Source organism: Anarhichas minor, unplaced genomic scaffold (genome assembly GCF_050575085.1).
Source record: "Anarhichas minor isolate MPS153535 unplaced genomic scaffold, ASM5057508v1 ptg000073l, whole genome shotgun sequence".
In the NCBI taxonomy this organism is placed as follows: domain Eukaryota; kingdom Metazoa; phylum Chordata; class Actinopteri; order Perciformes; family Anarhichadidae; genus Anarhichas; species Anarhichas minor.
Genome location: NW_027466519.1, coordinates 291,557 through 303,941, shown reverse-complemented (window position 1 = coordinate 303,941; position 12,385 = coordinate 291,557). Strand labels below are relative to the sequence as shown.

At 44.8% G+C, this 12,385-nt stretch overlaps 1 protein-coding gene across 5 annotated transcripts in view; it reads right to left on the bottom strand.

Annotated features, from left to right (window-relative positions):
* Positions 1-845: 845 nt before the first annotated feature.
* The window catches only part of exd3 (exonuclease 3'-5' domain containing 3), a 34,780-nt gene continuing 23,240 nt past the window's right edge, over positions 846-12,385 (bottom strand). For 2 of the 5 annotated variants that reach the window (XM_076079607.1, XM_076079608.1), the window contains 2 exons: positions 1,987-2,053; positions 846-1,872 (listed from right to left, as the gene is read on the bottom strand). In XM_076079607.1, the coding sequence (XP_075935722.1) occupies positions 1,517-1,872; positions 1,987-2,053 (423 nt within the window). In that variant the 3' untranslated portion in view covers positions 846-1,516. Of the gene's footprint in view, positions 1,873-1,986; positions 2,054-5,061; positions 6,983-12,385 lie in introns of those variants that run through there. The other 3 variants (XR_012947837.1, XR_012947836.1, XM_076079611.1) reach the window with 3 other exon arrangements.

Here is a 12,385-nt window from a genome sequence, read left to right as displayed (position 1 = left end):
TCCCTGTAAACTGACAGCTTGGGAAGTTAGTGATCCAAGAATTTCAGCTTTAACACATTAAAGACTTTATATCTGTGAACTCCATCCAGTTCTTCATGGTAATCAGGTTATCGTGTGCACGTTCTGGAGGAAAGCTTTCACTTTAAACGTTGTGAGGAAATGTTAATCATTGTCCGGGGGTCACTGAATCACCCTGAGGTCCAACTCTCTTGACTTCCTTCTGTGATTCAAACACACTGAAAACACATTTACCTCAGTGAGTCACAGTATGACCCCGTCTTTGGAAGTCACTGTGGCTTTTTTTTTTTTTTTTTGATGCAAGTTACGTGATCAATTAAATAAAGTGAAAACATGGCTGTGGTCTCCGACGATTTCACGAGTGTAAACAGATCAGCCTTCCAATGGAATCTCAACAAAATGCCTGCTATGCACAAAACACCAAACATATTTAATTGCACAACTTTTCACACATTAGATCTGTTCAAACTCGTCTGGGGAATCTTATGTTCAGCAACAACACAAATCCAATGTGGGGTGCAGAGGAGAGGAGAGTTGGAAAGAAGAAGGTATGAGAAAATGTGAAGGGATTCAGGCGGTGTGTGTGTGTGTGTGTGTGTGTGTGCGGTGGGTTACTCTGTGACCCGTCTGCTCTTCAGCCTCGGGGCACAACCCCCCCACACTGTTAGTGTTACACCTGACAGACATCAGAGAAGCTTAGATGATCTGTTGATGATCATGCTCTCCGCTCTTAATCCTTCACCATCTGTCCTGTGAATGTTCCAAACACGTCATAAATTAACTCTACGCAGACAGAAACAACCGTGACTTCTCACAGATTAAAAACATGAAATTAAAAGCACTTTATTCACGCATATTGAGCTTTCAGCTAAATAATTAAAAATGATACAGATTTAATCACAAAGAATGGAAATATATAGCACCACCGACTGCTAAAAAAAGGCCACAGAACTTAGCCCCGTCATTTCACCGCTTAACTCTGAAATCAAAACAATAAAATATCGGAAACAAATAAAATAGCAACAAACTTTATAGTTTGATTGATAAGGAAGAATTAAAATGTCTCAATATACAATTTTAAACCATAAATCACCATAAATGTGGTAGAACAGTAAGCACAATCAACAACAAAAATGACCGAGTCACAACTGGATCACAGCTGACCGGTCTTTGGTTCGCTGAGCTTTGAACTTATGAACGTAAAAGGTCTTAGAACTGTTGAGACGAGATGCGTCGGCTTTTTTTTTTTGGTATGACACATTTTAAAACCAGATGGTGAACAGGAAATCCAATTATTTCAAAGGACTTGAAGTTTGTGTCTCACTTGTGATGTCAGGTGAATTCTTAATGCCTCTTTTATTTTTACACTTTTAGCCAATTAGAAAAGGGAAAAAACTAATAATCTAATTGGATTTCATGACAACTCCAGTTCTAAATGTGTAAATTATTACTACGGATGTACTTGAGGGTCAGGTAAAGTGCAGTAGCTCTACAAATGTCAATTCTGCGGTGCAGCCGCAGCTGGTTCAGGGTCCTTGTCTGTTATGTGTAAGACATCCTGAAACATGGAGAGGACGCGGCCAAAGTGAGAGCCTTCCCAGAACACCTTGCCACATCTGGTGCAGACATAGAAGAGCGGTATCCTCGGCAGGAGGGCAGGGGGCACGGCGTGGAGCTGGATGGGTGCCCCCCCGGGAAAGGTCAGGGTGTCGGGGTCCAGCTCTGAGAGGGGGGCCCACTGACACTGAACATACCTGGGGATTTCAGGGGTCACACTTGGGGTCAGAATGTCTCCAAGCGTCTCCTCTTCCTGTTGTTGTGTGTGGTCAATGATGTCCTGGCCCTGCAGAAATCCTGCAAACAAAATACAGACATTTGATGAGTTTACTTCAAAACTACGTTAAACAGAAGCGAAGAAGTAAAGATAGATACATCCCGACACAAGGAGTCCGCTGATGCTCCACTGACCTTTCTGCTTAAGCATCCTGGCCATGTCCTTTCTGGGCACCGCCGCGTACTGATCACTGTTACACGCCTGCACAAACACATAAAAACAGTCATTAGCAGCAGGGCTGAAAGAAGCGTTTTCAAGAGCTTCCACTCATCAAAAGCGTCTTGAAGAGGAAAAACATGACGAAGAGGAAAAAGAGGAAATACGTTCCACATACTGCAGGAAAACATTGAGGTAAAAATGATCTCACAGTGGATGAAGAGTGGACGTTGAACACAAGTAACTGTTTACCTGCATTCAACCACAGCCTGCTCGAACGTGATTGGTTAATACTACCCGGACTACAAACGGAAACCAGAACGCTTCCAATACCAAAATCCTGTCCCGTTGCCTACAGATCCTGTATATGAATGCAGCATTGAGTGTGAAACTGTAGGCTAACTTTAGTAATGCTGTGGTAACAACAGTGACCAGAGTTCACCGGTCAAAAGTCGAAAAGTGTCGCACCTTTGTTAAAACCAGGAGTAGCTCAGGATCTTAAGAGCACGCAAACGTGTGTCGTTGACCCATTCACACAGACACTTTCCTCAGTGGCTGCTTTGGTGTGAAAGGGGCTAAGTGGTACAGAAAGATCAGATCAGAGTGTGTCTGTGTGTGTGTGTGTGTGTGTGTGGACAGCGTTTACGCCTCAGTAACGTTCACATGTCCATGCTGTCCTGGCTCTCCATGGTAAAAGGTCTCCCTGGTGGGACATTAGTGACCTCTTGTTTGCCGGCCCCCTAACGCGCACACACACACACACACACTGGTCTGTAAGCCATCCTGACAGCATGTCGGTGCTAAAAGCCTCGTCAACACACCTGAGCTCCACCCAGCAAACAGCATTCCACTTAGAGGTGGGCTGTAAATCAAACCACGCTCACAGAGACCTCAGAGCAAGATCCCTGACTGGCTCACTTAAAGACACTTCTCTTTCTTTATCCGGGAAAATATCGGGCGCTTACACCCAACGAACGCAACAGTATGTCCCTTCCTCTGTGTGCACATGCAGAGACGGGTGTTTGTGTCTGTGGTAACTGAGGTCGGGACAGGAGAGAGCGGCTAGACAGTGGAGGTGTGGGAAAAGCAGAGGTGTCATCTCCTGTCGTCTGTGGGAATGAAGTTCATCTCTGTCAGTGCACTCTGTATTTTCCTCCTTGTATTCCCCACACGCGCACACACACACACACACACAATTCGCACAGGCTACACTGCAGTGCGCATAGACCGCATGCATATACTCGTATGCGGCGCATACACATGGCTCACACGTAGAAGTGTGGCGGCAGCCAGGAAAACAGACCCAGCTATTTGCTCAGCTCAAAGTTTCCCAGAGCAGAGCAAGCCACAACCTGCTCTGAACTCTCAAGGCTAAGCCGCGGACATGCAGGCACACATGCACACAGAGCCTCGCACACATGCAGCCTGGATGGAAGCAACTCCATCGACAATTAATCAAAACACGGCGCGTTTTTTTTTTTTTAAGAAAGTGAAATCGTGCAACGTTATAAAATACATAATGACAAACGTTGCAGTGATATTAACACACATTATAGTGATATAAAAGATATGCATTCATGGAAATGGATGCGACACAACGAGCCTGCACGGTGATGAGGTTTAAGGGTGTCTTATATTTTAATAAATAGCTCTGCGCCTTCATTTAAGATCCGAAAACCACGTTGAACCAGGTGATTTCTGGGCTATTTCTCCGTTTCTGGCTTGCTGAAGGATGTGACTTTTCCACAGCACTACTTAACTCCTGGAGCCGTCAGTCACGCAGTTGCCACAGAGAGCTGAAGAAGAACAAACGTATGACGGCGCCTCCTCTGCAGCCCCCGCATGTCACAGAAAGCAATCGACTGACAAGTGATGTGAAAACCAATCGTAGTTTGGCGTGTTTGCACAGGCAAACGATCATGTGTGTGATCAACATGTGGCTTCAGTCACCACAGTCTGGACTTTAAAAACAATTTGTTTTCCAGAACTGATGCTCCAAGATTTGTTTTTTATGTTGTGGCCTTAAGATCAAAAGGCCACCAAAAACAGTTTATCTTATTCTTTTTGTTATCATACTCGATATAGTTTTAGGCAGTTGCTACATTGCTGCATTTTCGGAGTCTTTTGTTCGGTCTGTTTTTCAGGGAACCTCCTGCATTCTCACACTCCGTGTGGCCGCGCCAGGGAAAGAATGCTCCTTGCCGTGACAACAAAAGGCTATCTAAAGTGTGATACTGTGTTTCAAAGGATGGGAGGTGGTGGAAAAAAAAAAAAGAGGAGAAAGGGGGGATAGTGGAGAGGAGGTAGGAAAGAGAGGGAGGGGGAAAGAAGGAGGGGGGGGAGATTTTTCCCTAACGTTCTCACACACACACACACGCGCGCACACACACTGCCTCTGTAGGCAGCTCCCATGGGAAAATCCTCGACCAATCTCAAAAGGCGGTGCTTTTCGGGCCGATGTAGGTCACATGGTCCGAGCAGCCAATTGGGCACAAGTGATTTGATTCAAATTGTGGCAAGTCAGGTAAGGGGCAGCGTGGGAACCGGAGAGAAGGGGAGGAAAGAACTGCACCGTCATTTACCTTTGAAAATGTTGTCTTTTCAGTCATTTAATTCCACCGTTCAAGGCTTGCTGTGGTCCAAGAAATATACACAGCACGTGAGAAAATGACATCTTTTTCTAGAAACTTCAGTTTACACCAGAGATCCATCGTTTGCTCCCATTCATCGCATGGTGTTGGACATTCTGCCATATTTGGTTCCCCGTCATTCCGTCATAACATCTTGTTGCCACTGTGAAATGATGTAGGTCCTCTGTAAGCGGGATGGCACGCTGAGCTGGAAAAAGCAGCCTCACACTCCTGTAAAATGATGAGTCAGGAGAAGCTAACTGGCTTTTTTTCCTCTGCTTTTTCCCCACACAGTCCCGAGGTCATGCTAGGTGACTTTGGATACCCTTCAAAAGCAATTGACAATCTCACACATGGATTTTTACTCACGTAGATTTTAACTGTGGAAAGGTGACCTGTTTTCATTTTCTTTGGCCGGGCAGACGGACGAAAAAAAAAAAAAAAAAAGAGCAGAAAGAGTGGAAACATCTTGCTTCATTTAACACTCTTCCACTGAAAACGCCGACATCGCGTCAGTATCATTAAATCAAGAATAAAGCCTGAATACCAGTCTGCAATCTGCAAGGTAATACTGGTGACCAAAGAGGTGAGAGCGAGTCATGAAATGATAAGATGAGGGTGCATGGGTAAAGAATTTAGTGAATTCAGATGAGCTATATGAATTAACACACATTATATCACCAAGAAAGAAGCGAGGTAAAGTAGTTTGGTTCACCCTGCATATACTGTCTCGAGGAGGGAAATACTGCAGTGACCTACTAAACACATGTACTTTCCCACAGTGTCCTGAGGGTATCTGGCCAGTGTCTCAGCCCCGGCAGTCTGAGGTAATTACCTGCTCTGTTAACTAACCATTACCACCTGAGAGCAACCTGAACTTGGACCACAGCAGAGCCTGTCTGGGCTTGACATCACATACACACACACACCCCTTCCTCTGACTCACTTCACAAACATATACACTCACACTTACTTCGCAGGCATGCAGAAGATGTAAAAGCTCACATTCAACTCTCTCACACTCACACTCACACACACACATACACACACTTCCCCTGACTCACGTTGCACCCACTCATCACACCTGCAACTCGCATTATGTCCTCTCAGATTTTCCCAGGGTTGCGTCCATTTGTCTTCCATAAAATATGACACTTTATTTTGTGCGTAAAGGCCTCGTATGTAAACAATATGTACATTGGCATGCATAAGGACGACATTAAAAATCCAGTGAACTTCGAGTCACCCGAGACAGATGTGTTATGGTTTCTATGTCACGTTGCTTTATTATTTCAACACTACCTAATTGACCCTTGCGCTCTACTCTTATTTTTCTCGGAGGGTTGAAGGGGTGCGACCCCGTCCGCCGAGTGCGCCAACATCCATTTCTTATTGGCAACAATGACCATGAATAGATCCCCTGACTTTTCTTTATGAACAAGCATGTTTAGAGTTTAAATCCATTTCTTTTATCTTCTCAATAAAATCATACATGTCCTAAATGTATGAAATGCAGCATCTGCTATACAGTAAGACTGTCATCACTGAAGTGGTTGTATTATGGCTTTTTTTTAAATTTAAAGACAATTACATGGTTGACTTAATTATAAGACAAATCTCTTTAGTTTGTATCTATTTTACTGCAAAAAGGGTGAATTTAATAGGTTATTGTAGTGACAACATTCGGGTCATGGTAGGTAAAATTACACGTGAAACGTATTATATAACACAATCTATATACAACACAAGATGAGGCACAGCATTCATTTCTCTGCCCTTCAGAACATGCTATGTCAGCCTGTTTAACTCTTGCTCAATCCCGTTTTGTCAATTTCTCTTTTCCACTTTCGCCCCATTTTCTCACCCTTCACTTGGCCCCAACAGTTTTGCCTTTTCTTTCGCCCCACAGTTCCCTCTTCATTGGCGCTCACTAAAAGGGGGTAATGAAGAAGAAGATAATGGTCTAGATTCGAGCAGATAACAGTCTAGCCGTCACACAAATAGCACTAATGCTTTCCCTCGGCTTGGCACAGTCAGTTCATTCTGTTTTTCACCCACTCAACCTTCAACCTCGATCTCTATCTCTCTCTCTCTCCCCCAACCCCACCTACGTATGTCTTCTCTCTCTCGCTCCGTGTCTTGCTCGCTCCATCCTCCCCCTTCCAGTGTTCCCTTCAATCTCCTTCTCTCTACTCGTCTCTCACCTCTAACCTCCTTCTTTCTCTCCATCTCCAAGTACTCTTTTTTCTCTCTCTCTCTCTCTTCAGACGCCGGATAGCTGGGGCCGGTCTAAGCCAAAAACCGCCGGGGGAGAAGGACGTAGTGAAAAGGTCCGTTGACAATGCTGCTCACCGGGCAGTGGGTTTTGAAGAGGGATAAAAAAAACAGCTCATCTCAGAAACATAAAAAGATGGATTAAACAGCCAGCCAGCCTCTATTGATATGTTGCTTTTTTTGGATTATGAGTTGAAATTAAAACAGCCAGACTAAACATTCTGAGTTGGGGGGACAATGTGTCGGGAGGCACATGACATTCAACACTTGCCCTAACGTGCTCTTCAATTGTAGCGGTTAATTCCAATGTCAGCGTCAGACAAAGCAGACCGGCCGAAAGGTGAAATGATAAGTTCAAAAATTGAAATCAGAAAAATTGATGAGACAGAAAATTTATCTGTTTTGATTTAATGCATTAAGCAAAAAATTAAAAAAAATTTCGACATGTTTTTCTTTTTCTTTTCAGAAAATAAACTGAATGTCTTTGGGTGTTAAACAATACAGTTCTTATGTCTTTTGAGTAAATAAAAATGAATTGATTAATCAAGAAAGTTAACAGCAGCTATATTGATGATGACAATAACACACACTGAAACCTTCCACGGATCCCTGATCTCTTTCTAGATGTGTATACATCTCATTAATGTTTGAGCCACAGACTCAAACTGTAGTAAATTAATTCAAAGTCACACCGACATTTGTAGCAACGCATATGACTCAAAATCCATCCTCCTAGTAGGAATTCTCTCAACTGTTACTCCATCTGTCCAGACAACAATAGACGGTCTTTAAATAAACAACAACAACTACAACAACAACAACCAAATGGGTAAATGGATTGCCGCTAAAAATAAGTTGGAAAGATGGCGTAAGAAGGTGTTGGTAGAAAAGATAGATAAGGGACAAACTGTATCATGTGTATTACGTTTTTAAATGCTGACAAATTCATTGTTGTTCACATTAACCTCACTAAGCATTCAAATTCCAGAAACAAATACTGTAGTAGATAGCTATGTAGCTATGTAGGTAGCTTGTAATATGGACAGTGCGTTAACTGAAATAAACCGCCAATGAGAAACACTTCAGCGCTCTCTGGTTTTAGCCTGAGAAGTCATAAATAATCCGTACATGTAGATTCATACATGAAACAAAGCAGCGCTCTGAATTGTTCTCACAACCTACTGAACACCTATAAGACTGAGAGAAAACCCCACAAACACTGGGCTCCTTCTCTGCCTGTTTTCCTTCAGCAGACCCAATTGTTGAGGAGACAGATGGTGGGTGTTGCGGTGCTGTCATATGTGCAATAAAGACAACTGCTTCTCTCAAAAGAGATAACGCGTCCACGCAACTGTTAACATTTGTCTCTTTTGAGGCAGACGTGCTGCTCCGAATGTCCCCCCATGTGCCTTCAGCGCACCCATTCAACCCCGTATTGTTACGACATCCGCAGCTTTCCTCGACATGCGCTGACACTTCTCAAACTGTCACTACACCCACACACACACACACCAAACTGAAATTCCACCCACCCAACCTGAATCCATTGACCTGAACTACATCTGCACACACACACACACACACACACACACACACACAGCTCCGTCATGGGAGAGCCATTGGCAGATTCCTCTGCTCACCGTTTATCGCTGTAGGCAAATACTTCATCCTGCAACCCCCCCCCCCCCCCCCCCCCCCCCCTCTCTATCTCTTTTCCCTTTTTTTTCTCTCATCTCTGCCTGATGTAAAGGCACGCTGGCATGCGGGGAATGTTATTGTAACGCAGAGTGATTCATCCACGATAAATATTGACAGTGGTGGCTGCCAATGCTGGTCTGTTCTCTCCTGAAGAGCTCGGAGGGGAATATTCTTGGCATTTTGACAGACAAGGCGTCAGCGTTGGATTAACCCAGAGATCATTTTACACCTTCTAATTGGCTAATTCTGGAGGCATACACCGATGGCCGAGATTCACACAGGTGGGGGCCGGTTTATTTTCTTCGTGTCTCTTATTCATAAAGCACCCGGGCAGGATCCCTATGACACAAATATGGCCTCTCAGACTACGGGAGATAACTTTACCCTTTTCTGTGGGCAACAAGTTGCATCATCTTGTGCACAGCGACAACACCCCGAGCAGGATGCAGCAACTTATAGTTTCTGTATCCGTCTGACTGCGTGGGCCTATGTGACATACATTTGGACTGTACATGCCAACAAGCATGTGAACCCATCTGTGTACACAGACAGCCCGTTTTAGGACTATATCCACCAGCCATTATAAACTCTATCAGCCTTAGTACGGGGTAAACCAACTGTGGGGGTGTTTGACATATTTACAATATCAAGGAGGCCATTCACATGCAAAGCTGAAGACCATCCCAGGAGCTATGATGTCCCCTCCACATAAGACACACCTGCTATTCCTAAAGTCATCCTCAGGCTCATGTGATGACAACTGAGACAGCTCCATGAGAAGTGGTTGAGAGCTCCGTAAGCTTGTAATAGACCCTTTAACTTACATTATTTACTTATACCCACTGAGCTTCCATGCTCTGATTTTTAAATTCAATAATCATGGTGATTACAACCTTAAACAATGTCCGTTTGTTCGACATTGCAAATATGTTTTTCCTCCAATTTATTATATGCCATTAGTAGTTAGCTAATAGGAGTATTTGTTCCTAAAAAAAACTAACTCGCAACATAAACCCACATTCAATTTGGATCAGTATTTCGGCTGACCAGCAAATGGGTTTAAGAAGAAAACATACATCTGTGCACACAAAAAAAAAAGCTGGTGTTTGTCTTATTTAAAAAAAAAAGAAAGGGAAGTAAGCCGAGTGATCATGTGATTTTACATGGGACCACAAATGACCAACTGGTCCACGAGACAATGGAGAGTAGATGCTGAGTAAGATAGGAACATCATTACGGCTTCAAACCGTTATCAAACCGCTGCTGAGCTTGCGGCCCGACACAGACAGAACACCCACTGTGTCAGAGTCAGAGTCATCATCTATACTATCAGGACAAACGCACACAACTCACAGCGGACGGGCCATGGGAGGGTGAGATAAAAGCACATAAAAGAGCAAAAGGGCTCGGGGGTTAAGTGGCAATAATGATGCAGAATAAGACATCAGTGTGTGTGTGTGTGTGTGTGTGTTCAAACTCACATCAAAGAGTCTCTGGGAGCCTTGTTCATGTCAACAGGAGACACGGGAGAGGAACGCAGCATTAGAAACGCAGAGAGGTAGAGGTTAAAAGAAGAGGGGGTGTGGGAGTAAAGAGGAAGCAGTACATGATAGTGAACAAAGGCTGCGGGGAAAGAGAGGACTGAGGTGGAGGAGGGTAAGGGAAGGTTAAGGAGGAGTGGGTCGGAGGTGAGAGGTTGGGGGTATTAGGGCAGAGGAGGGGAGGGGGACTCGCAGTGAAGGGCTTCACCTCCAGTGTGAATGCAATGAGGTAAAACCAAAAAGAAAGGACGATGGAGCGAGAGTTCCTGTGTCATACACCCTCTTTAATTCCACCCTTCCTTCCCTCCCTCCCGCCGCTCCTCTGCCCCCTTTCCCTCCCTCCACCGCTGCTCCCTCTCTGCGACCGGTCCCAGCAAATTCCCTAGGGCCAGGGGCAGTCCCCTTTCAGTCTCCAGTGACACAGTAATTAGAAGTGTGGGAACTGAATCCGTCCCTCTTTCTGAGCCCCGCACTCCCACCCGCACCCCTCCCTTGCTCCCTCCTTTCGCTGGCCCTAACCCCCCCACCCCTTACCAGGTCCTGGCTCCTACACCCTTCCCCTCCACTTCCTTTGCCACCTCTCTTTTTGCACCCCACCTCAGCTCTCAATCTCAGGAAGTAGCATTTACCCTCAGAAAGAAAGTCTCACATCAGGTCAGAAAGACATGATGTTCACATCCAAGGCTGACGTTGTTGACCCCGTATCAAAGGCAGAGTATCTGCAAGTCTGCGTCATCCACATCTAATGTGACGGATGCCTTAAAATACATACATGTTTTTAATTGACAACTTTAGGGTAAATTGAAGATGAGAGTATCACCTAGCAGATTCAATTAAAATTGTGAACATAATGAGATCCCATTGGCTTAATCCCCCACGGGCCACCTGTGACGTCCATGGGAGCTACACATCACACACACTCTCAACCCCATACACTTCATTCACCCCCACCTCACCCCCCCCCCCCCCCGCCTTCCCTACAGCCACAGAGTCCCCCTATCTCTTCGAACAGAGCAACGCTGTCTCTCCCGCTCCCTGTCAAGCCCACCAACCCACCCCCCTCCCCCCTCCCCCAACCCCCCATTCGCTATCTCCGCGGCGATAACCATGGGAACAGCAGCACTGTGGGAACGGGCCACCAGTTGACCAAAATAGACAGCAGGAAAATGGAGGGAAAGAAAGAAAGAAAGGGCTCGCTGCGTCCAAGGAGGCCTGTGTGTGTGTGTGTGTGTGTGTGTGTGTGTGTGTGTGTGTGTGTGTGTGCAGGAGGTCCATGGGATCAGACAGACAGACAGGTACTCAGGCACTCCAGTCACCTCTGGTTTCCATCTGCAACAAAGGGGGACGCTGGGTGGCTTGAGTTGCAACATTAATTGATCAATGGGAATGCCGATTTGATTTTGAGTTGGTGGGACATACCGAGAGCTGTCCTTCTCACACACACACACACACACACACACACTTTTAACGGCCCTACAGTTACTGCATAGAAGCGTCCCACGCAAAAAAAGGCTACACCCTGAACCACAAACACTCACACCCTTAACAACACACTAATATTACACCATCACACACCCAGTAACACCCGCAACCAACCACGCACCTCTAAGAGCACACGGGCAAACAAAAGCGTTCAGTCTAAAAGTTTACACAAGTGAGGGATGAGATGACTGGAGTGATTGGCATTAGAACATCAAACATATTATGAAATAGTGATGGTAACCTATAAATAATACCTGGGGAGGTTTGTACACTTTCATATTCACTATTTGCCTTTTCTTTTAATCATAGTCACTCCTCATGTTCATCATCATCTTTGAAATTGGTCCAGCCTTCATTTATTTTTCATTATGAAATATGGCAACTTTGTTTCTTGAATTAAGGTTAGTATTAATATAATTTGATTATGTGTATTTGGATACTATAGAATTTTTCATTTTGAATGCAGCATAGCCTTACTGGGCCCTTTGTCATATGGAAGGATATCAGAGATGTGAGTCCCACCAATGATTACATCACAGCTTGAATAAACAGTTAACGGGATTAAAACAATAATAAATGACCATGGCTGACGGATGTATGAAACCTTATTTGATTGGCATGTTTGTATTGATGCACATGAATACATGCAAACATACTTCTCAGACTTCATGGCATTAGTTAAAGCGCTGGGCTGCAGTTCCTGTGAGAAACATTAGACGATGGTTTTCCTTGGCCTGGAAGAGGAGGAGGAG